General features: G+C 38.0%; 1 protein-coding gene and 1 pseudogene across 5 annotated transcripts in view; both read right to left on the bottom strand.

Moving 5' to 3' along the window:
- Positions 1-26,538, bottom strand: part of USP32 (ubiquitin specific peptidase 32) — a 248,004-nt gene that overhangs the window by 92,818 nt on the left and 128,648 nt on the right. For all 5 annotated transcript variants that reach the window (XR_012514504.1, XR_012514506.1, XR_012514505.1 and 2 more), the window contains exons 10-12: positions 20,271-20,354; positions 17,521-17,582; positions 1,192-1,294 (exon numbers count right to left, since the gene is read on the bottom strand). Coding sequence is in view for 2 of the 5 variants with exons in the window: in XM_039475926.2 (XP_039331860.1) it covers positions 1,192-1,294; positions 17,521-17,582; positions 20,271-20,354 (249 nt within the window). In the remaining 3 variants the exon portion in view is untranslated. The remainder of the gene's footprint in view (positions 1-1,191; positions 1,295-17,520; positions 17,583-20,270; positions 20,355-26,538) is intronic.
- On the bottom strand, positions 1,301-15,850 carry LOC141581776 (ATP synthase F(0) complex subunit g, mitochondrial pseudogene; annotated as a pseudogene).

The following is a 26,538-nucleotide window of genomic DNA, read 5'->3' on the forward strand; positions in this document are numbered from 1 at the left end:
CAAATGCCAGAGTGAAGAAGGGAACAGGTAGATTCTCCCATGTATACCTCTCTCTTACTACCCTCCCCAAATTCCTTTAGTGCACAAAAGGATTATGGTAGGCAACAAGAAACCAGGTTCATGCTCTTTTCAGTGCAGTTCAGTCTGTTTGTATGGGACACGCTGCTAAGAGTAAGACCTCTATTGTGTTCCTACAGAAAACAAAACGCAATACATACAAGACAAAACTATATTATTCTCTGAGTCTATACTCCTTAAAACATTAACAACCACTCATTCTATGGCCAAACTACAAATTTAAAAACCAAAAAAGTATTTCAAAATAATGACTGATGCTGTACCCCAATGTTCTCATTTTCTACCTACACTCACCATCACTATCTGCCTACAAGGTCCAGGAAGTCACTTGCCTACTTTTATTCCTTCAGAGACACCAAAGTCCATGTTTCCCAATTAATATATTTTATATGTGAAAACACATTAATAAACTCTGCAAAATGGGGAAAGGATGAGAAAGAATGATGAGACAGATAATGTAAAGAGTATCTAACTACCAATATTCTGATCATAAGCAGTGACAGAAGAAATACAGGCAAATAGGAATCAAATGATTAGAATTTTGGTTAGTGATCATTTGGCAATGACAATCAGTATATGTATCAACTGGCTCTCCAAGAAGGCAGTTGATTCTTGGCATTATTCTTTTCAGTTTTCTAGTCTGAAAAAAATTCCATTTTAATGGGAAAGATGAAATAAAGGACAATGTAAATGATATAGTTGAGAGAATATAAGCTTTTAAAGTCGGTCCCCAGGTTTGATCCCAGACCTTCTACCCTGATCACAATATTCAGGTTATTTTTCTTTCAGCACCAGGTTCCCCACAGGTAAAATAGGTATATTATCTTCCTTACAAGGGTAGTATGAAAATTAAATGAGATGTGAAGTGTGTCATACATACAAGTACCCCTGTGCCCAATATTATCTTTTTCATAGGGTTGTTGCAAGGGAAGAAATTTATGTGAAGTATAATCACAAAGCCTAGCCCATAGCAAGTATCATATAAACACTCATTTCCTTTCCCTTTGAATCTTTATCTAAGTCACAGCATTTTATTATTGGCTGGTAGTCACATGAAGTCTGATGGAGTTGAAAATCCTGTGAAAAATGTAAACAGACAGAAATCTAACTCACGTATTTGACATATTCTTTCCACTGCTGCCACCACTGCATAGAGATGATAAACCAGTTGTGTCCTGGTTGCAGACCATACCTGCTCTCTCGTTCTAACCATCCTCTGTACATACAAAAGAAATTCAATACATCAACTAAAAGTTGTGTGAAACAGGTGGCAACACACATACATTATCATTAGAAGTTTTATAAGAAAAACCACAAAACATTTAGATGTAATTACAAGAGACTGCCAAAATTCAAATAGTAAAACAATACTGTTTCTATTGATAAACCAATTTCAGGAGTCATAGACCGGTATCAAGAACAATTACTTCAGGAAAGGATTCTAGGAAAAAATTAAAAATTTAAAAAACTAGAAAAAGAACAACTGCTGTTTCTAATTAATTAATTACTTTTTGTAGCATGTTCATGTAACCAATGATGTTCTTCAAAACAGTTTTATTGAGGAATAATTTACATAAACATAAAACTTACCTATTTTAAGTGTAAAACTCAGTGATTTTGGTAACTTTACAGATGTGTGCAACCAACACTATAATCAGTTCGAGAACATTTAGAACATTTCAGTTAATCCAAAAAGACCCCTATACCCATTTTCAGTCAATTCCTGTTACCACCCTCAGCAATAGGAAACCATTAATCTATGTTTTGTCTCTTACAGATTTGTCTTTTCTCAACTATTCATATAAATAAATGATAATACACATGGCTTTTAATAATTCGGTCACTTTGACTTTCCATGTTTTTGTGGTTCATCTATTATTGTGGCTGATATCAGTTGTTTGTGCTTTATTACTGAAGAGTATTCCATTGTATGAATATATTACATTTTGTTTATCTATCCAACACCTAAAGAACATTTGAAACTGGCAAGTCAATTTCCAAAGTGGCTGTACCTTTAACATTCCCGTCAGCAATTCTAGTGGGTGTGAAGCACTGTTACACTGTGATTAAAAAAAAAAAAATCCTATGTATGTATGTATGTATGTATGTATGTATGTATGTATCTATCTATCTATCTATCTATCTATATCTATTGACAGGGTCTCTATCTATCTACCTACCTACCTACCTACCTACCTACAGAATCTTGCTCTGTAGCCCAGGCTGGAATGCAGTGGTGCAATCTCAGCTCACTGCAGCCTTGACCTCCTGGACTTAAGCAATCCTTCCTGCTTAGCCTCTCAAGTATCTGGGACTACAGGTATGTGCTGCTGTGCCTGGCTAATTTTTTTTTTTTTTTTTTTTTTTTAAATAGAGACAAGGTCTCACTATGTCACCCAGGCTGGTCCTGAACTCCCAAAGTGTTGGGATTATAGATGTAAGCCACTGTGCCCAACCAAAAATTATTTATTTTTAATGTGAAAATGGCATAACATGAAATTATTTTAAATCATACAATTTAGTGGCATTTAGTACATCCAAAATGCTGTGTGACCACCTTTTATTAAGTTTCAAAACATTTTCATATATGGCAATTAAAAAGTCAGCCATTAGTTACCATTATCCACTTCCCCCAGACCTTAACAACTACCAATCTGCTGTCTGGACCTATTGATTTGCCTATTCTGGATATTTTATGTAAATGGAATAATTCAACATATGACCTTTTGTCTGGATTCCTTCGCTTAGCATGTTTGTGAGGTCCAACCATGTGGTAGCATGTATCAGTACTTTATTCCTTTTTATGGTTGAATAATATTCCACGGTGTGTATATACCACATCTTGTTTAATCAATCATCCACTGATAAATGTATAGACTGTTTCCACGTTTTGGCTATTGTGAACAGTGGGACTATGAACACTGTGTTCAAGTATTTGAGTACTGTTTTCAATTATTTTGGTATATACCTAGAAATGGAATTGCTGGTAAATGGAAATTCTTGCCGAGGAACTGCCAACTGTTTTCCACCATGAATGCATCATTTTACATTTCTACCAGCACTATATGAGAGTCCTTAATTTCCCCACTCACCAAAACCTTCCATTTAAAAATTCTATTAATTTTACTGAGAAGTAGAATTTCATTGTTTTGACTTGCAATTCCCTAGTAACTGATCATGTTGAGCATCTTTTCATGTGCTTGATGATCACTGAATGTCTCTGGAGAAGCATGTATTCAAGTCAATTTTTAGTTATCTTTTTTTTTTTTTTTTTTTTTAGTTATCTATTTTTAAATTGTATTGTGTTTTTTTGAGACAGAGTCTTGCTCTGTTGCCAGGCGCCAGGCTGCAGTGCAGTGGCACGAGCTCGGCTCACTGCAACTTCCACCTCCCATGTTCAAGCAATGCTTCTGCCACAGCCTCCAAAGTGGCTGGGACTACAGGCAAGTCCCACTATGCCCAGGTAATTTTTATTTTATTTTTTTTTTAGTAGAGACGGGGTTTCACCATGTTGGCCAGGATGGTCTCGATCTCTTGATCTCGTGATCCGCCCGCCTCAGCCTCCCAAAATGCTGGGATTACAGGCGTGAGCCACTGCACCTGGTCAGGAGTTATTTATGTATTCTAGTTAGTAGACTCTTATCAGATGTATATTTCAAACATATTATCTCCCATTCTATAGGTTGTCTTTTCAATTTTAAAAATAATATCCCTTGATGTATAAAAGTCTTAAGTTTTGCCAGGTGAAGTGGCTCACACCTGTAATCCTAGCACTTTGAGAGGCTGATGTAGGAGAATCGTTTGAGCCCAGGAGTTCAAGAGCAGCCTGGGCAACATGGCAAACCCCCATCTCTACAAAAAATACAAAAATTAGCTGGGTGTGACTGGACACAGTGGCTTACATCTGTAATCCCAGCACTCTGGGAGGTCAAGGTGGGTGGATCACCTGAGGTCAGGAGTTCAAGACCAGCCTGACCAACATTGGGAAACCCTGTCTCTTTCTCTCTCTCTTTTTTTTGAGATGGAATCTTGCTTTGTCACCCAGGCTGGAATGCAGTGGCACAGTCTCGGCTCACTTCAACCTCTGCCTCCTGGGTTCAAGCAATTCTCCTGTCTCAGCCTCCCGAGTAGGTGGGACTGCAGGCACTCACCACCAAGGCTATTTTTTTTTTTTTAAGTAGAGATGGGGTTTCACGAGATCTGCCTGCCTCAGCCTCCCAAAGTTGGGATTATAGGTGGGAGCCACCATGCCCGGCTGTGAAACCCTGTCTCTAATAAAAATACAAAAATTAGTCAGGTGTGGTGGCAGGTGCCTGTAATCCCAGCTACTCAGGAGGCTGAGGCAGAAGAATCGCTTGAACCCGAGAGGTGGAGGTTGCATGGGCCAAGATGCCATTGCACTCCAGCCTGGGAAACAAGAGTGAAACTCCATCTCAAAAAATTAAAAAAATAAAAATCAGCTGGGTGTGGTGGTGCACATCTGTGGTCCCAGCTATTCAGGAAGCTGAGGTGGGAGGATCATCTGAGCCCAGGAGTTTGAGGCTGCAGTGAGCTGTGATGGTGCCACTGCACTCCAGCCTGTGTGACAGAGTGAGATTGTCTCAAAAAACAACAAAAAACTTTCAAATTTTGATGAAATGCAATATTTTTTTCTTTGGTTGCTCACACTTTTGGTGTTACAACTAACATTCCATTGCAAAATTCAAATAATCTTTGAGGGAATCGTTTTGTTAGATATAGAGTTATTGGTTACAGTTTTCCCCCACTTTCAGCTCTTTAAAAAAATTATCCAACTCAATCCTGGATTCCATGCTTTCTGATGATAAACATGCTATTCATTTTATTGATGATACATTGTATGGGACAAGTAGCTTCTCTTTTGCTTTCAAGATTCTCTCTTTGTTCTTGGCTTTGTAAAATACAGTTTCATTATAATGCTTCTCAGTGTGGATCACTTTATCTTTCCTGAAGTCCAGGGAGCCTTTTGAACGGGTAGTTCATGTCTTAACAAAATTTAGAAAGTTTCTGACAATTATTTCTTCAAATATTCTGCCCCTTTCTTTCTCTCCTTTCCTACGATTCTTATGTTGACACACATGATGTTCTATGGGTTTCTTATGTTCTGTTCATTTTTCCTCATTGTTTTCTTTCTGCATCTCAGACAGTAATTTCAACTGACTTTTTTTTTTTTTTTTAAACACATCTTATTTTATTCAGATAGCAGTCTGATCACACATGGTCCGCCAACACTCAAATAATAAATTAAATATAACCAGATGTTAAAGATTGGTCTTCAAACATCATAGCCAATGATACCACGCTTGCCTATGATCTCTCCGACATAAAACCACATCAACACCTCAGTGGCCACCAAACCATTCAGCACAGCTTCCTTAACTGTGAGTTGTTTGAAGCTACCAGTCTGAGCACTACTGACTATTTCTTTCAGGTTCTGAATAGCTCTAGGGATCTCAGCAGGGGTGGAAGGAATCAGCTCAACCTTGGCGTAGTACCAAACTGTGGCTAACTTTGAATAAGTCACAGCAGCATTCACCAGCACCGGGGTCTTCTCCACAAGGTTACGGATAAATTAGGCCATGGTTAAGGGATGGAAAGTCTGTCGCCCCGAATGGCTGGCTGAATGTCCTCAACTGACTTTTATTTAAGTTCCCTGATTCATTCTTCTGCCTACTCAAATCTGATGGAAAACCGCTCTAATAGATTTTTCATTTCAGTTATTGTACTTTTCAGCTCCAAAATCTGTTTGGTTCCTTTTCATACTTTCTCTTTATTGGTACACTCTATTTGTGCCTACATCACAAATAGAGGTGTTTTTTTTTTTTTTTTTTCCCCTGGTTTCCTTTATTTATTTATTTATTTTGAGATGGAGTCTCGCTCTGTCACCCAGGCTGGAGTGCAGTGGCACAATTTCAGATCGCTGCAACCACCCCCTTTCAGGTTCAAGGGATTCTCCTGCCTCAGCCTTCTGAGTAGCTGGAATTACAGGTGCCTGCCACTGTGCCCGGCTAAGTTTTGTATTATTTTTTAGTAAAGAAGGGGTTTCACCATGTTAGCCAGGCTGGTCTCCAGTGATCTGCCTGCCTTGGCCTCCCAAAGTGTTGGGATTACAGGCGTGAGCCACTGCACCTGGCTAATTCTCCTGGTTTCCTTTAGTTTGTTGTCCATCATTTCCATTAGCATTTGAACATATTTAAGATAATTGATTTTAAATGTTTGTCTACTAAGTCCAATGTCTGTGCTTCCTCAAAGAGAGTTTCTATTAATTTCCTCTGTGAAGGGACCACACTTTCTTGTTTTTGCAATTTTTTGTGGAAAACAACATTATAAGCATTAATGGTAACTTTAGAAATCAATTTCCCTCCACTTTAGGGTTTGCTTTTGTTGACAGCTGTTGTTGTTTGGTCACTTTTCTAAAATATTTTTTAAAAGTCTATCTTCATTTCACTTGTGTTTGGAAGAGCTAATATTTTGACAGCTATTTCCTAGAATGGCAGAAGCAGGGAGAGGGAGAGAGGAAAAGAGAGAGGGAGGGAGAGAGAGGGAGAGAAAAAGAAAAAAGGAGGGGAGGAGAGAGAAAAAGAGAAAGAGAGAAAGACAAAAACCACTACTGTCTTTGCAGAATGGCTCTGTGCCGGGGCATTCCTACAGTGGTTTGCAACTATGCCTTGCCTTCACTACCTACATACCCTTAGTCTAGAAGTCAGCCAGAGGTGAATGTTTGGGGTCTTATAAGGTCTCTTCTGAGTGCGCATCTTGTTGTTGGCATGTGCAATGCTTTCTAAATTACCTAGTGTACAGTGTGCTTTTGAGTACCCTAATTTCCCAAAGAAACTCTCAAGTTCCCCCTACCCGCATATTCTATTATATGCCTCAACTATAATCTTTTACCCCAGGTGACTGCAGGTGACTGGCTCATTTACCTTACAGAACTTTTGAGGAATGCCCCTGCTTTTCCATCATGGGTAAATTCTGAGTTAAGTATAACATAGCTTAGCATCTTGCAGTAGCTTTTCTGGTAGCCCCAGACTGTTTGGACAAACCTTCTTTCTTTTTTTTTTTTTTTTTTTTTTTGCTTTATTTTGTTTTGCTTTTGAGATGGAGTCTTGCTCTGTTGCCCAGGCTGAAGTGCAGCGGTGCAACCTCAGCTCACTACAACCTCCGCCTTTTGGGTTCAAGTGATTCTCCTGTCTCAGCCTCCTGAGTAGCTGGGACTACAGGCATGTGCCACCACAGCCGGCTAATTTTTTTGTATTTTTAGGAGAGGCAAGGTTTCATCATATTGTCCAGGCTGGTCTCAAACTTTTGACCTCAACTGATCCACCCATCTTGGCCTCTCAAAGTGTTGGGATTATAGGCGGGAGCCACTGTGCACAACCTGACAAACACAACTCTTTATAAATAAGGTGTGTTGTGCTCTCTCTGAAACCAGAGACCAGGTGGGCTGCCATCTTCAAGGTTGCCACTAAACCAGGCAAGGACAAATAAATATACAGGCTTTTAAATAATTTTTTTACAGTTGGCTTTTTTTTAAATCAACATTTGCTTAATTGTTATAAATCTTTGACTCTTCAGAGTTCTGATAAAAGTTGAAATTGACAGTTTGTTCTTTATGTTTCAATGTTTCTGTGGAGAGACAGGGTCTTAGAGCTACTCACTGCACAATTTTCACTGAGTCACTCCTCTCATTGTGCTTTTAATTTGCCTTCTCTGGGGAAGCAGAATATTTTGTCATGTACTTACATTAGCGATTCATATAAGTACGGTAAGAGTCCATTCAACTCTTTCGCACATTTTAAATTAGATTTTCTTGATGTCTTATTGTGTTGTAACAGTCCTTTATATATTCTGGATACATGTCCTTTATCAGATATATAATTTGCAAATATTTTCTCTAGGGCTGTGAGGCTGTGGCTTTTATTTTCTCAATGCTCCCTCTTGAATCTCAAAAGTCTTTAATATTTTCTAAGTCTTACGCTTTTTTCCCCCATTTATAAATTGTGCTTTTGGTGTTATATCTATGCAATCTTCTAACCCCAAATCAAAAAGATGTTCTACATTTGCTTTTCTAGAAGTGTTATATTTTTAGCTCTGATGTTTAGGTCTATAGAATCCTTTTTTTTTTTTTTTTTGAGGCAGAGTTTTGCTCTTGTTGCCCAGGTTGGAATACAAGTCATCCGCCCACCTCGGGAAGTGCTGGGATTACAGGCATGACCCACTGAGCCTGGCCAAGGGTTTCCTTTTGAAATGTCAATTCCATTTGACTGATCTCTATGGATCTCCTTATACCAGTACTTGATTAATGCATCCTTAGGTAAATTGTGAAATCAGGAAGTATTAAGTCTTCCATTTTCTGTCATTTTTTTGAAGTTGTTTAGGCTAGTTTGAGTTCTCTATATTTCCCTATACAATTTAGGAATAGCTTGTCAATTTATAGAAAAAAGCTAGGATTTGATTGGGAGTGTACTGAATCCATAGATCAATTTGAGAAAATTGCCATCTTGACAGCATTAAGTTTTCAAATCCATGAACATGACATTTATTTCCATTTACTTAGATTTTCTTAAATTTCTGTCAGCAACGCTTTGTATCTTTCAGTGCACAAATCTTTCACTTCTTTTGTTGAATTTGTTTCCAAGAGTTTGATTTCTTTTGACAATATAGTGAATGGAGCTGTTGTCTTCATTCTAAGTGTACTTTCAAATTATTCCATCCAGTACTTGGCAATTCAATTGATTCCTTAATTACTGATCTTGTATCCTGTCATGTTGCTGAACTCATTTTATTAATTCTAACAGTTTTTCTGTGAATTCTTTAGGGTTTTCTACACATAGGATCATGTTATCTGCAATTATAGACAGTTTTATTTTTCTTTACAATCTGGATGCCTTTTTTTATTTCCTTTTCTTGCCTGATTTAACCAGCATGAAGCTCTAATACAATGTTGATAAGTGTGGCAAAAGCAAGCATCCTTTCCTGGTCTTATGGGAATAGGCTTCAGTGTTTTACCATTAAGTATGATGTCAGCTGTGTGTTTTTCAAGATACTTTTTAGACTGAGGAATTTCCCTTCTCCAAAGTTTTGAATGAGAATGATTGTACTCTAGTAAAATGTTATTTATGCACACTGAAATGTGAATTTTACGTAATTATATGGTGTCACAAAATATCCCCTTTTGGTTTTCTGTAAGCCACTTAAAAAGGCAAATTCATTTTTTAGCTTGCAGATTGTACAGAATCAGACAGTGGGTTAAAGTTAGCCAATAAGCCATAGTCTGCGAAGTAACTGCTGGACTAGTATATGGTCTTAGACAACACTGCACACATTTGAATATGTATTCTGTTGCTGTTGGCTTGAGGGTTCTGTTGGTGGATGCGTATATCATCATTTATCATAATAAAATGTCTCTCTGGCTTTAGAAACTTGTCTTCCGTAATCTAAAAGCTATTTTTTTTTTCCCTAACAGTAAAGTGATTTCAGTTTACTTATGGTTATATTTGTATGGTTTTATCTTTTATCATTCTTCTGCTTTCAACCTATTTGTGCCTTTGAATCTCAAGCAGCTGGATTTTTAAAAAACAATTCCATCTAAATCTTTGGCTTTTCATTATCTGTTCAATCTGTTTATATTTAAGGTAATTACAGATGTGAATCTATGTCTGCCATTTAGTTATTTGTTTTCTATGTATGAAGTCTTTCTATTTATTACTCTATTCCTCTACTTCTTTCTTTTCTGGTAAATAGGTATTTTCTAGGAATTAAAATAGGTAACATTTTAATTCCTTTTTTTTTTTTTTTTCTTTTTTTGAGATGCAGTCTCGCTCTGCAAGTTCAGTGGTGCAATCTTGGCTCACTGCAACCTCCGCCTCCCAGGTTCAAGTAATTCTCTTGCTTCAGCCTCTCGAGTAACTGGTATTACAGGTGCGTGCCACCATACCTGGCTAATTTTATTTTTATTTTTTTGTATGTTTAGTAGAGATACATCATGTTGGTAAAGCTGGTCTTTACCAACATGGGGTAAAGCTGGGGTTTCATCATGTTGGTAAAGCTGGTCTCAAGCTCCTGATCTTAGGCGATCTGCCTGCCTCAGCCTCCCAAAGTGCTGGGATTACAGGATGTAAGCCACCACAACTGGCCTTTAATTCCTTTTTAAATAAAACTCTTTTGGGGAATCATTTTCTTAGAGATTGCTGTAGGGTTTATAATATGGATCTTAAATTGGTCTACATTATTTTTCCTTATTATTATTTTTGAGATGGAGTCTTGCTCTGTCACCCAGGCTGGAGTGCAGTGGTACTATACCAGCTTACTGCAACCACTACCTCCTGGGTTCAAGCAATTCTCCTGCCTGAGACTCCCAAGTAGCTAGGATTACAGGCACGCACCACCAAGCCTAGCTAATTTTTATATTTTTAGTAGAGAAAGGGTTTTGCCATGTTGGCCAGGCTGGTCTCAAACTCCTGACTTCGAGTGATCTGCCTGCCTTGACCTCCCAAAGTGCTGGGATTATAGGCATGAGCCATTGCATCCAGCAAACATAGTCTACTTGTTTGATTGATATTGATTTATGCCAGTAAAATATAGAAATTTTGCTCAAATATAGCTCCATCCTCTACTCTTACCTTTGTGTTACTGTTGCCACTCACAAAACATCTTTATATTTAATGGGAACAACATAGTTTTATAATTATTATCATATAAAATGTCTTTTAAACCAGTAAAAAATAATAGAATAGTTTATTTACACTGCCTTTTATTATTACCTATGTAACTTCTACTATTGGTACTCTTTAATTTTTTTGCAGTTTTTATGGTTTTACTTAAACATAAAACATGCACATGAGCTGTCTATTCATTTTCTTCACTGCATAGGCTGGTGATGGGATTGGTGACTCTAATGGCCAGCTGGACTGCTTTTTCCACAATGTCGTTGCAGTTATTGGAGGAAACACTGTGCGCAATCTCAGCATATTTGTTGCACATCAGCAGCACTTCTGGCTCCCTGACATTGTGGACCAGGAACTTCTGGAAGCCACTGGGCAGCATATGCTTTTTTTGTTGCTGAATCTTCTACAAACTGTTGTCAGTACTTCTGAGTTTCTGCCAGTTACACTTAGTCTTGACATATCAGTCTAACTGGTGCTGGATGAACTTCTTCTTTTTTTTTTTTGAGACAGAGTTTCGCTCTTGTTACCCAGGCTGGAGTGCAATGACGTGATCTCGGCTCACTGCAATCTCCGCCTTCTGGGTTCAGGCAATTCTCCTGCCTCAGCCTCCTGAGTAGCTGGGATTACAGGCACACGCCACCATGCCCAACTGATTTTTTGTATTTTTAGTACAGACAGGGTTTCACCATGTTGACCAGGATGGTCTCGAGCTCTTGACCTCGTGATCCACCCGCCTCGGCCTCCCAAAGGGATTACAGGCGTGAGCCACCACGCCTGGCCACTGGATGAACTTCTTGGTTCCCTTTTTGAGGATCTTGGGCTTCACGAGGGGTCTGAGAGCAGCTATGATGCTGAGTAGAAGATGGCTGCCACTTCAGGAAGAGAGCCTCTTTATTTCTTCATGAGGATGTTAATTACTTTCTCTGGTGTCACTTCTTTTCAACTTCAGGAACTTCCTTTAATATTTAAATACAGATTTCCTGGTAACAAATTCTCACTGTTCATATAGGAATATCTTTAGGTTACCTTCATTTTTTTCTTTTTTAGTCTTTTATTTACCTTCATTTCTCTTCTTTTTAAATTTACATTAAAAAAACTTTAAAAATGTTTCTAGTAAAAAAAAATTTATTTATATGTAATAATAGTATATATTTATGGGGTACATGTGATATTCTGACATATGCATACAATGTGTATGATCAAATAGGGTAATTAGGATATTCATCACCTCAAATATTTATCATTTTTTTGTGTTGGGAATATTCAGAATCTTCTAGCTAATTTGAAATATACAATAAATTATTGTTAACTATAGTTAACCTACTGTGCTACTGAACACTAGAAGTCATTCATTCTATCCAACTGATTTTTATAGTCATTAACAAACCTATCTTCAATATCATCCTTCCTGTCCTTCCCAGCCACTAGTAACGATCATAATACTCTCTATTTCTACGAGGTAGAACTTTTTTAGGTCAACTTTTTTAGCTCCCACTTAAAAAGTAAGAAGACGTGATATTTGTCTTTCTATGCTTGGCATATTTCACTTAACATAATGAGCTCCAGTTTTATCCATGTTGCTGCAAATGACAGGATTTCATTCTTTTTTATGGCTGAATAACATTTCATTGTATATATATATATATATATTCTCCACCTATTTATTGACTGAGGGACACTTAAAGTTGATTCTGTATCTTGGCTATTTTAAGTAGTGCTGCAATAAATACAGGAGTGTAGACAGCTCTTAGCTTTACTGATATCCTTTCTTCTGAATATATACCCAGCAGTGGGATCACTGAATAATACGGTAGATCTATTTTTGATTTACTGGGGTACCTCCACAGTGTTTTCCATATTGACTATACTAATTTACATTTCCATCAGTAGTGTACTAGCACTCCCCTTTCTCTACATCCTCATCAGAATCTGTTATTGTCTTTTTTGTAACAGCCATTTCAACTGGGATATTTCATTTGTGATTTTGATATTTTGATTGTGAATAGTGATATTCAGCATTTTTTCATTTGCCTACTGGTCATTTGTATGTCTTTTTATGAGTGACATCTATTCAGATCACTTGCCCATTTTTAAACTGGATTATTTGCTTTTTTTAATTATTGAGTTGAGGCCCTTATATATTCTGGTTATTAAAACCTTGATAGATGAGTAGTTTACAAATATTTTCTCCTATTCTGTTGGTTGTCTCCTCATTCTGTTTATTGTTTCTTTTGCTGTGAAGCTTTTTAACATGATGAAATCCCATTTGTCCATTTTTGCTTCGGCTGCGTATGATTTTGAGGTATTATACAGTGTCATACCACTCAGACAAATGTCCTACAGAATTTCTCTAATTTTGTCTAGTAGTTTAGGCTTTAGATTTAAGTTTTTTAATCCTTTTTTTTTTTTTTTTTTTGAGATGGAGTCTCCCTCTGTTGCCCAGGCTGGGGTGCAGTGGGGCAATCTTGGTTCACTGCAACTTCTGCCTCCCGGGTTCAAGCGATTTTCCCACTTCAGCCTCCTGAGTGGGATTACAGACGCCTGCCACCATGCCCAGCTAGTTTTGTACTTTTAGTACAGACAGGGTTTTACCATGTTGGCCAGGCTTGTCTCATAACTCCTGGCCTCGGGTGATCTGCCCACCTCGGCCTCCCAAAGTGGTGGAATTACAGGCATGAGCCACCTCACCCGCCCTCTTTAATCCACTTTGATTTGATTTTTGTATATGGTAAGAAATTGAGGTCTGCAGCCAGGCACAGTGGCTCACGCCTGTAATCCCAGCACTTTGGGAGGCCAAGGTGGGTGGATCACAAAGGTGCTACCTCTGAGACAGTTTCTCCTATTGTTTGTTTTTTCCTTGAATACGGGTCACACTTTCCTGTTTTATTCCATATCTCATAACTTTTTCTGGTTGAAAGCTGAACAAATTTGATACTTTATATTAGCAACTCTGGATTCTGAACCCCCATGCGTTTTGTTTTGTTTTATGACTTCCTGGAACAATTCTGTAGAGTTTATCTCCCCATACATTATCTTGCAGTTCTTGGTTTTCTTTTTTATTATCTGTTTTTATTTTTAAGCTTGGCTTTCTTAGGGTGAGCCTAATTTACTGGCCAGCCAATGACTGTTGAGAGGTTGCTGAAACACATTGAGCCAGTAACACCTGCACCTTTTTTCTAATAGATCTGTGCATGGTTTGGGGAATGCATTTAAGGTTCGGGCAGCTTACAAGCCTTCCTGGGCTTTTACTTTCTGCAGATGCAAGGCTTCACCTTCAAACAGGGAAGAATAAAGTGCTAAGGCCCACTTCGGTTTCTCCTGAGTTTGGGTATGGCCGTGTACAAGCAGTCTAAAAGATCATGGGGACATGGGAAAGCTTCTTTTTTTTTTTTTTTTTTTTTTTTTTTTTTGAGACGGAGTTTCGCTCTTGTTACCCAGGCTGGAGTGCAATGGCACGATCTTGGCTCACCGCAACCTCCGCCTCCTGGGTTCAGGCAATTCTCCTGCCTCTGCCTCCTGAGTAGCTGGGATTACAGGCATGTGCCACCATGTCCAGCTAATTTTTTTGTATTTTTAGTAGAGACGGGGTTTCACCATGTTGACCAGGATGGTCTCGATCTCTCGACCTTGTGATCCACCCGCCTCGGCCTCCCAAAGTGCTGGGATTACAGGCTTGAGCCACCGCGCCCGGCCGGGAAAGCTTCTTAATGCTCACTATGGTGATCCTGTTCCCTGTTAAAATTCTGACTGGTCTGTTGTTAGTCTGCTGCTTCCTGTAACCAGTATCCTATTTCCAAGGTGGTGATGTCAGTTTTCCCTTATTATTTACCGCCATGAGGGTATGTGTTTATTTTATAATATCATTGGATAGGCATTTATTCCTGCTCTCCTTCAAATAATGGATCAGAATGTCAGCTCATTCTGACTTGGCCTGGTAGAACTATCATGCAGACTTCCCAGATGGGAGGAAACAAAAGCTGTCCTTGGTTAAATTACCACACATTTCCATTATTCTCACCAAGGATTAGTAGTTCTTGAATAAATGCTTCTCAATTTCTTGCATATATCTGGTTCAGTTTCCAGAGCCCTGAAATGGTTGTTTGACCATTTTGTCCAGTTTCATAAGTACTTTTTGGGAAAAGGATTTACTAAGATCTTCACTTGGACATTCCAGAAATCATGATACTTATTTTTTAAAAACATGCTGACTGTAAGTTAGAGACAAATATTTGTTTCACCTCATTGCATAGGAACCAACCTGAATAATCCTTTAAAAATTATCACAGCCAGCCAGGCACAGTAGTTAACACCTGTAATCCCAGCACTTTGGGAGGCCGAGGCAAGCGGATCACGTGAGGTTGGAGTTCGGGACCAGCCTGACCAATGTGGAGAAATTCCATCTCCATTAAAAATACAAAATTAGCTGGGCATGGTGGCGCATGCCTGTAATCCCAGCTACATAGGAGGCTGAGGCAGAATTGCCTGAAACTGGGAGGTGGAGGTTGCAGTGAGCCAAGGTTGTGCCATGGCACTCCAGCCTGGCCAACAAGAGCAAAACTCCGCTGTCTTAAAAAAAATAACACACATACACAGCCAAATGAACTTTTATAAGTAAAAATAGAGGCAAAACAAAATAAAACTAAAAACAAATAAACAAAACCCATAGATGAAATAAACGAATTTGGAACCAACAATTTTAAATCCAGACTTATTAAAAAATACAAAAAACAAAAAGCAGATTATTGATGTTTTCAATGAAAGATGTCCTAGAGTTGATTCTGCCAGTCCCATGTAATTTTAGGTAAATTCCTCAACTTCTGCAAATCTCAGTTTCCTCTATTACAAAATGAGAGACATTAAGTTCATGCAGTTATCCTAAGGACTCGATGAGATAATGTAACTACACGTATTTTGCAAAGAATAAATTTCTATGAAAATATAAGATTATATCAACCTTAGTTTTTTGTTTTTTTTTTTTTGAGATGGAGTTTCGCTCTTGTTACCCAGGCTGGAGTGCAATGGCATGATCTCGGCTCACCGCAACCTCCGCCTCCTGGGTTCAGGCAAGTCTTCTGCCTCAGCCTCCTGAGTAGCTGGGATTACAGGCATGCGCCACCATGCCCAGCTAATTTTTTGTATTTTTAGTAGAGACAGGGTTTCACCATGTTGACCAGGATGGTCTCGATCTCTTGACCTCGTGATCCACCCGCCTCGGCCTCCCAAAGTGCTGGGATTACAGGCTTGAGCCACTGCGCCCGGCCTTGTTTTTTTTTTTTTTTTTTTGTGGCAGTCTCACACTGTCACCCAGGCTGGAATCCAGTGGCATAATCTTGGCTCACTGAAGCCTTGACCTCAAGCAATCCTTCCACCTCAGCTTCCCGAGTAGCTGGGACCACAGGTGTGCACCACCAGGCCTGGATAATTTTTGTATTTTTTTATAGAGATGGAGTCTCACCATATTGCCCAGGCTGTTCTCGAACTCCTGAGCTCAAACAATCCACCTGCCTTGGCTTTCCAAAGTGCTGGGATTACAGGTGTGAGCCACTATACCTGGCCCCTTTACTTTCTTAATAAACTTGCTTTCACTTACAAAAAAAAAAAAGAAAAGAAAAAGAAAGAAAGAACCATTTTTAAAACTTGTCATTTACAAACTTGGAAAATATATCTACTACTTTAATCTATATCTTAATTGCCACGCCCTGTTTAAATGCTGAATATGTAATCCTGTTATCAGGTATTCCAGACAACTCTATTTCAGTAAACTCCTGTCTATCCAGAAACCCAAGCTAGAAGAAACTACTGAAAAGTTTGTATGCACAATACTTTTAAGAAAAAGTCAAGTGACAAGGTACCTAATGAGAATTTATTTCAAAAGCAAAGTTTACTAGAAATTCAGTCCTATTTCTGAAACTATCTACAGAAATGTGCAGCATAATAGCAATACCACAAAACAATGAAAGACACTCAAGTTATTAAAAACTGATATATAGCTATAAAATATGCATACCTTTGTTTTTTAAATATAACCAGAATATTTAATGTTAAATAATTTATCCTTAAGCCAAGACATAGAGACTTTCTTAACAAAATTGGTTCAATATGCTTATATTAAAAAGAATAATAGAGGATAAACAGGGCTCCTGGCCAATCATTTAAAATTATATTCAAAGAAGGCTCTATTCCAATATAAAAAAGTATTATTTTATATGATCTAGAGTGAAAACAGGAGCAGGGAATAAAATAAGTATTTCAGAATATTCTCTTTTATATAAATTTTACACATATCATTGTGGGCATATGTTTATATGAATATTAACAATGTCTACAGCAATTATCTATAAAATCTTTCTTTGCTTCTTTTTGTTTAGCTCTATTTTCCAATTTTTCCAACAATAAACAAAGTATTTTTGTACTAAAGAAAACTGGCTACCTTTTATTTTAAAAAATCAAATTTAGTATTTAGTGCAATTTTAATGTTAAATAGAATTTGATTTCTTAATTAAACTACAGTACCAAAAATAGTTACATATTGAAATATTTTTATTAAAGTAACTTCCTAGATACTAGAGAAGATAAGGGACTTCTCTTACCTAGGAAGGTACTTTAACAAAAATATTTCAGTATGTAACTATCTTAGAGAACTATTTAATGATTACATTAAAATGGGACATGCTGTTCCTCAGTAACCAATATATCTCAAGTATTTGAAATTTCAACTATATAATGAAAAACACACAGATTGAAACTACAAATTTACCTAATAATTTGTCCTTCTTCTTCTGGAGTAGCTGGTCTTAGCCCCAGAACTATGTGACACACCTAGGGAAAAAAATGGTAAATCAAAGTTTATTAACTACATAATATTTCACATTCTCTGCTTGAGACCCACTTTCTAAATGGGAAACTGAATTAGCAACAGCTTTCAACTCATGAATTATCAATGATTCACTTGAGCAAATTTTAACTTTAGCCTTGTGGTTTTGGGGTTTTGTTTGCTTTTTTTAAACAAGCCCTTCCAATGGAGGCTAACTTTCAAATCACTAGGTAAGAAGGGAAGAGAAAGGTAAGGAAGAAAAAGGGAAAGGAGAAGATTATTACCTCAGGAATAGATTTCAGAATAATTCTACTGATTTTAAATAGCCAAAGCACTCAGCCATGTGTGAGATTTTGGCAAATAAAAGCATAATTCAATACTGTATCACTAATCTAACAAGCTGATTCTATCAATTTTAAAACACAGATAGAAAATAAAAACAATTTAGCATTAACTGCCTGCTTACTCATATATTAACTGCATATATTAATTGTACATATGAGCATAACCAAAAATGTGACAAAGCACATATTGTAAAATGTAATACAATTTAGGTGTTGAGTAGATTATGAGCGTTTCCTGAAAAAAAAAAAAAAAATTCAGCTTTTCAGCATAAAATGTTGGAAACACACACATAAGCAAATCTAAAGTATGTATTTATTCATAAATTAGAGTCACAAAAACAGTGCCATTCCAAGTCCTTGATAAGAATGACAAAATATGAAAGGCAATACCAAAAGTCAAAATGCTATACTCTCTGAGAGCTACAAGATGACTCAGACACAAACTTAAGTGACCAAAATGTTCGTACACTGAATATAAAAGTACACTGAATATGTCTGTGTATGAACAGTACATGAACTGAAAATTGTACATGAGCAGTACATTGAATATGTTTGTGTACTGTTTGTATAAAAAGTTCGTACACTGAATATGAGATTGTTACTTTAAAAAGTAACAATAGTTTAATAATAATAATTTTAAAAAGCCTACAGAACTCACTATTGAAGATATTATTTTAAATGAGATAAAAATAGTTGACCAGACCAGGCACGGTGGCTCATATCTGTAATCCTAGCACTTTGGGAGGCTGAGGCAGGTGGATCACTTGAGGTCAGGAGTTGAAGACCAGCCTGGCCAACGTGGTGAAACCCCATCTCTACTAAAAATACAAAAATTAGCTGGGCACGGTGGCACGTGCCTGTAATCCCAGCTACCTGGAGGCTGAGGCAGGAGAATCACTTGAACCTGGGAGATAGAGGTTGCAATAAGCCCAGATCGCACCACAGCACTCCAGCCTGGGCGACAGAGCAAGACTCTATATCAAAATTAATAAATAGATAAAAATAGTTGACCCATTTACTACTCTTGTGTTGACAGTAGTGATTTATATTATTTTCACATATATTTTATAAAGCCATCAACTTGAATCTATGCTAAAATTAGAACTCGTAATAAAGCAAATAATTGATTTAAATGGATAATACAGGCTTATCAGGTTTTATATGTTTTAAATACATAAAACTTAGTCATTAGCTCTCAGGAAGAGACCAATTTCCATTCATTCCAACACAGCTGTGCTGCAGACAAGTTATTCTTTATTTAACATGGTAGGTCACGACACACATAAACTTACTAAACCATTCTGACCTTCACAGGGGTTGCTTTTATAAAGACAGGAAAATAAAATAAAAAGAAACTAAAATAACCACTATTAAATCAACTTAAATATTTATGAACAACTATAAAAATGGGAAAATATGAATTACCTTTAAAAATCAGAGCAAGAGACTTTAACTAGGACAATAGTTAAAAATCTGTCAAGCTCTATGACTTAGTGTTCACTTCTGGTAGCTTTCCTTTTCACTTTAATGTTTCTTGGACCTTCTAAAGGATAAAATTAGGAAACAGCCTCATACCTTTAATGATCTACTAACCAGAGAGACTGCGTACTTTGAAAAACTTGGGCTGGGTGTGATGGTTCATTCCTGTAATCCCAGCACTTTGGAAGGCTGAGACAGGAGAACTGCTTGAGCCCAGGAATTCAATACCAGCCTGGGCAACATAGCAAGACCTGTCTCTACAAAAAATACAAAAATTAGCCAGGCATGGTGGTGCATGCCTGTAGTCCCAGCTACTTGGGAGGTGAATCACCTGAGCCTGAGAAGTCAGGGCTACAGTGGGCCATGCTCGTGCCACAGCACTCCAGCCTGCACAACAGAGGGAGATGTTATCTCAAAAAAACAAGAAGAAGAAAGAGAGAAAAGAAAAGTTACTTCCTTATGATTCATCTTTCTGTGCATACTGTCTTTATTAGAAAGGCCATTTATTTATTTATCTAAAAAAAATTCTTCTGGTCAGACTTATTACACAGAAGGCCTTTAAAAAAGACAATAATGAAGAAACTAGCAAATTACGATGGTTTTTGCAATTTATATTATTCTCTAAATGCCTATGTACTGCTCTATAACAAGTTATATCTACATCCCACTATATCTACATCCCATTTTCTGCGACGACTTTGAGAAACTTCAGCAAGCACCCATCTTTCAGATGGGTAATGTATAGTTCTGTTTTTTAATAATGTTTGGTTTTGCAGCCTAGATACAACAACTCTGGCTACTATATGATGAAAAAGATGTAGAAATACTGGTACTACTACCCTCTGTTGCTGTCATTTACCTTAAACATACCTGGAAGAGGAGGTTCAAAAATTCATTGGCAAGAACATTTTTCACACTCCAGATTTGATAGTCTTCCAGAGTAAGATGGCCCATCTGAAACAGAGATAATCATGTTAAGAAAATCCTCATTTTAAAAATAGCATATGACTTAAATCTCATTTATTAAACTTTTATTAGTCATGTTTCTGAAAGCAAAACAGTAATTTACAGTAGCTGCTATGTGTTTATCTGGAAAGTAAGCCAGCTAGTATAGATTAAAAAGTGACAAAACTTATACAAATGCCACTTGTAATTCTGTTTAAGCAGTCAAAGTAGCAAAGCAAATTATCCTGATAATCTTTCTCTAATCAGACCTGGGAAATAATTTACATTATACCTGCTTCAAGGCTTACGTATGGAAAAACCACAAAAGTTCATGGGTAAACAAAATGAAATATTTACAAAAAAAAATTTGAGGCCTGGCGTGGCTCACACCTGTAATCCCAGCACTTTGGGAGGCTGAGGCAGGTGTATTATTTGAGGTCAAAAGTTTGAGACTGGCCTGACCTATATGGCAAAAGCCTGTGTCTACCAAAAATACAAAAGGTATCTAGGCATGGTGGCAGGCACCTATAATCCCAGCTACTGGGGAGGCTGAGGCAGGAGAATCACTTGAACCCAGGAGGTGGAGGTTGCAGTGAGCCAAGATTGCACCATTGCACTACAGCCTGCGTGACAAGAGCAAAACTCCATCTCAAAAAAAAAATAATAATAATTGGGACAAGATCTGGCTCAACTGCCCAGGCTGGAATGTAGTGGCACAATCATGGATCAATGCAGCCTTGACCTCCCAGGCGCAAGCAATCCTCCCACCTCAGCCTCCTAAGTAGCTGGGACTATGCCACCATACCTAACTACTGTGCCCAGACAAAAAAAAAATTTTTTTTTTTGAGTTGGGAGTCTCATTCTGTGGCCCAGGTTGGGGCACAGATCATGGCTCACTGCAGCTTCAAACTCCTGGGCTCCTTCTATCCTAGCCTCACTTAGTAGCTGGGACTGCCAGTGCACATCATTACAACCAGCTAAGTTTTTCCAATTTTTTTGTAGAGACAGAGTCTCACTATGTTGGCCAGGCTGGTCTCAAACTCCTGGCCACAAGCAATCCTCCAGCCTCAGCCTCCCAAAGTGCTGGGATAACAGGTGTGAGTCACCACACCTGGTCACTATTTATTAATTTTGAAAAGAAAAAGCAGACTCTCGGCTGGGCTCGGTGGCTCACACCTGTAATCCCAACACTTTAGGAGGCCGAGGCAGGCGGACCACGAGGTCAAGAGATCGAGACCATCCTGGCCAACATGGTGAAACCCTGTCTCCACTAAAAATACAAAAAAAAAAAAAAAAAAAAAAAAAAAATAGCTGGGCATGGTGGCGTGCATCTGTAGTCCCAGCTAATCGGGAGGCTGAGGTAGGAGAATTGCTTGAACCCGGGAGGCAGAGGTTACAGTAAGCCGAGATTGCGCCACTGCACTCCAGCCTGATGCCTGGTGACAGAGCAAGACTCTGTCTCAAAACAAAACAAAACAAAAAGCAGACTCTCTGCATCATGCTCTTTCATCCAAACCATTTTCTAAGATCTTAGAAATATCTGGCAACACTAACAGAATTCTTAAATATTTGAAGAAGCTTAATATATATATATATATATCAAAATGAGTACCTACATTATATTTCCCAAATTACAATATAATATTACTTTTATAAATTGAGTAAAGCAACATTTTTTTCATGTCAATGTGTACCAAAAATTACATATACATATATTTTTCTTTTCTTTTTTTTTCCTTTTTTTTTTTTTTTTTTGAGATGGGAGTTTCACCCTGTCATCCAGGCTGGAGTGCAGTGGCACGATCTCAACTCACAGCAACCTCTGCCTCCTGGGTTCAAGTAATTCACTGCCTCAGCCTCCTGAGTAGCTGGGATTACAGGCATCCACCACCATGTCCAGCTAATTTTTTGTATTTTTAATAGAGACAGGGTTTCACCATTGGCCAAGCTGAGTAAGGTTATGAGTGGCTGGGATTACAGGTCAGGAGTCTTGAACTCCTGACCTTGTGATCTACCTGCCTCGGCCTCTCAAAGTGCTGGGATTACAGGTGTGAGCCACCTCACATGGCTATACATATATTTTTCTTATCACTCAAATATATAACCGTTGTTACTTCATGTGTTCAACATATGTATGTTTTTAGCTTTTATTATTTAATGATACTGACATATTCTCTTTTCATTACATATGATACGTAAGATTTTAAATCAACCTGATTATAACTATTGGCCTTCTTGATATGACTTTTGTTCAGCTATGTTAATACTGACCTAAATGTTGACTAAAACAGAAAAGCAATTTCTTCCTCTTTACTTTCCCAACTTCCCTATAATACAGAAGGTAAACTAGTTAAGCTCATTCTTGCATGTTTCCCTAAATGCATTCAATAGCAAAATTTTACAGTTTGTGGTAATGCCAACATATATGGTTTAATCATGTATGGTTGGTAAAATTCACTAAGTATAGGTGAATTTTATCAACACAGTAAGAAATATTGTCCATTTTCTTTAAAAGAGTTAGATAACTAAATCAATAAAGACGTTCTAGTAACATTATTTGTCCTCACTTCCTTTTATGCCTCAAATATATTGGTGACGGTCTGCACTATTAACAAGAAAAATATATATATTCACAATGTTTTCTAAAGAGAAAAAAATGTTGATTTGCAGAATCACTGAAGTGTATAGATCAACTGTCTTATAATCAAATGACAGAAATGGGAGGGATTTAACAGTTAAGAAAATCGCTGGGCATGATGGCATGTCCTGTAGTCCCAGCTACTCCAGAGGCTGAGGTAAGAGGATCTCTTGAGCCCAGGAGCATGAGTCCAGCCTGGGCAATATAGCAAGATGCCATCTCTTTGGGAAAAAAAAGAAAATAAAGAAAATCCTCCAAATCCAGGTAGAGAAATAAGCTAAAGGGAAAGGAAGAAAAACAAAAACTCCTCATTTTTGTTTTTTCAAACAAGTTCACATTTGAAAAGTAGAAAGCAGGGAGAGGGGTAGGCAAATCACTAGATTATGACTAACACTGAATCACAGAATCTTCATCATGATCACTTTTCAAAAATTGTCCTGTTCACTTATAATAGAGGAAATGCTATGAAGAGGTTTCTGCTTTTGGTTTTTTTTTTTTTCCACCCAAATCAGTACAACAGAGGTCCCTGAATAATGTTTCATGCAACATCATTTTGTTATAATGTTGATGAGGGAAAAAATGGATTCCCAGCAGGGGTCACTGTCTGTGTGGAGTTTGCACATTCTTTCCACGTCTGCATGGATTTTCTACAGGTACTCCAGTTTCCTCCCATGTCCCAAAGATATACATGTCAGGTTAGCTGGAATGTCTAAATTGTCCAGTGGGATAACTGTTGCTGTGAAGAGAGGAACATCAACACTAGCTACATGGCAACAGAAGAACCTCAATCTATGTAAGATCTGCCACTCTCCCAAATCAAGTATACAAGAAATTGGTGAACAAAGGGTTTGAATTCACACTTACGGTAGTAGGTGAATCTGGATTGGGCAAGTCAACATTAATCAACTTATTATTCCTCACAGATTTGTATTCTCGAGTATCCAGGTCCTTCCCATAGAATAAAAAACACTGGGTGGAATGCAGTGGTACGATCTTGGCTCACTGCAACCTCCGCCTCCCATGTTCAAGCAATTCTCCTGCCTCAGTCTCCCAAGTAGCTGGAATTACAGGCGCCTGCCACCACACCTGGCTAATTTTTGTATTTGTAGTAAATACAGGGTTTTGCCATGTTTGCCAGGCTGGTCTCAAATTCCTGACTTCAGGTGATCCGCCCACCATGGCCTCCCAAAGTGCTGGGACTACAGGCGTGAGCCACCATGCTCAGCCTATATGACTTATTTGTAATTGTCCTCCATTTAAATGTGGCCCTGATTTTCAAAACAGTGTCAGCTGATCACTTGCTCTGTTCTACTTAATTTTTTGGAGGTTTCTCCATAGTTTGGTATACAGTTCAACTCCTGAGTTTTGTACTCAAGGTCCTTCAAGATACGGCCCCAATCCAGGCCCACAGCCTCCAGTATATGAATCTGTCATTGCAGTTCTAGGACTATACAGGATGTTTTACTGTACAGTCCTATAAAGTAATAATGTCTTCTATTCTACCCCTAGTTGTTACCTCTTTTAGGACTCGCCTTTCAACTTTTTACTTCTGTTAAACACAATTAACTAATTATTAAAGTGTTGCATCCCAGCAGAAATCTTCTAGACTTTCAAAGTTCAATTTACATGGTTCCTTTTCTATCATTCCCACCATGATACCCTGAGCTAAACTTTTTTTTTTTTTTTTTTTTTGAGACAAGGTCTCACTCTGTCACTCAGTGCAGTGGTGTAATCATGGCTCACTGCAGCCTTGACCTCCCAGGTTCAAATGATCCTCCTGCCTCAGCCTCCTTTATAGCTGGAACTATAAGCATGTGCTACTATGCCTGACTAGATTTTTTTTTTGGTAGAGATAGGGTCTTGTTCTGTTGCCCAGGCTGGCTGAGAACTCCTGGGCTCAAGTGATCCTCCTGCCTCAGCCTTCCAGTGCTGGGATTACAGATGAGAGCCACCATGCCCAGCCTCAACTTCTAACATAGCCCTGATCACACTTGTCTATCTTTACCTGTAGACTACAAACTCTCCAAGGGTAACATTTATATATCTTGAGCCACTATAGAGTATCATCAAATAGTCAATAGATTAATTAGATAAGACAGAGAAGAGATGACAGTCAGAAAAAGAATGAGTAATATTGGTACAATCTAGTCACCAGTGAATATGATTAATAGGCCTGGTTAAAAAATCCAAGTTCTATCCTAAACTGTCACTATTTTTTTTTTTTTTTTTTTGAGATAGAGTCTCACTCGGTTGCCCAGGCTGGAGTGCAGTAACACGATCTTGGCTCACTGTAGCCTCTACCTGCGGGGCTCAAGTGATTCTCCTGCCTCAGCCTCCCAGTAGCTGGGATTACAGATGTGTGCCATCACACCTAATTTTTGTATTTTTAGTAGAAACATGGTTTTGCCATGTTAGCCAGGCTGGTCTTGAACTCCTGACCTCAGGTAATCCATGCACCTTGGCCTCCCAAAGTGCTGGGATTACTGGGATTACAGGCATAAACCACCATGCCCAGTCTACTATCACTATTTGATTATCATGGTTACACTAAATGATCTTATTTAATGTTCACAGCAGAACAAGAGGTAGAAACTCCACCTTACATAAAAGCTGACAGCAAAAATACCTGCATACTTAACGAAACACTCAGAAAAAAAGGTGTCCAACATTTTATTTCTATATAAGGAATTTTCTAACAGAAAATTTTCCCAGTTTTTGTTCTCATACACGTCAAAGAGAGGTCGATACTTTAGTTTCTGGCAGAGACTGGACAAAGGGGACTGAATTGTCAAAGCTCTCGTCTGAAACTCATTTCTATTATTTGTTTCTATTAAGAACCAGTTAATAGGGTCATGACAATTTCTTCTGAAACTGTGATTGAAGAAAGAAAAACAAAATTGATGTTCTTTATTTATTGTAAACTTCTATTCAGTAACACCATCGTGGTATAGATCCTGCCAATCTGCTACTTGGTACATGTCAATGTTTCAGTAGAAAGACTCAAATGTATGCAAATGTGTCTCATACAGGTAATTTATTTTTCATTTCACAGGGTCATACAGACATCACAGTAATGCAAGCTATAGGAGTAAATCTATTATGATAACATTACTAATAAATGTTACCAAACTAAATAGGCCAAGGATTTTTTCTTTATAAAGTACATGTTTATTTTCACTATTATATGCTCATTCTGGCTGCCACTAAAGGACACAGGAGAGGTCCTTATCACAACGATTAAAACAATTTTTTTAGGCCAGCACAGTGGCTCCTGACTATAATCCCAGCACTCTGGGAGGCTGAAGCAGGACTGCTTGCGCCCAGGAGTTTGCAACCAGGCTGGGCAACATGGTGAGACTTGGTCTCTACAAAAAAAAAAAAAAAAAAAAATAGCTGGGCGTGGTGGTACACACCTAGTCTTAGCTACTTGCAAGGCTGAGGTGGGAGGATTGCTTTAGCCCAGAAGGTTAAGGCTGCAGTGAGCCGAGATCCCACCACTGCATTCCAGTCTGGACAAGAGAGCAAGAAAGATCCTGTCTCCAAAATAAGAAACTT

This window comes from Saimiri boliviensis, chromosome 17 (assembly GCF_048565385.1).
Source record: "Saimiri boliviensis isolate mSaiBol1 chromosome 17, mSaiBol1.pri, whole genome shotgun sequence".
NCBI classification, from domain to species: domain Eukaryota; kingdom Metazoa; phylum Chordata; class Mammalia; order Primates; family Cebidae; genus Saimiri; species Saimiri boliviensis.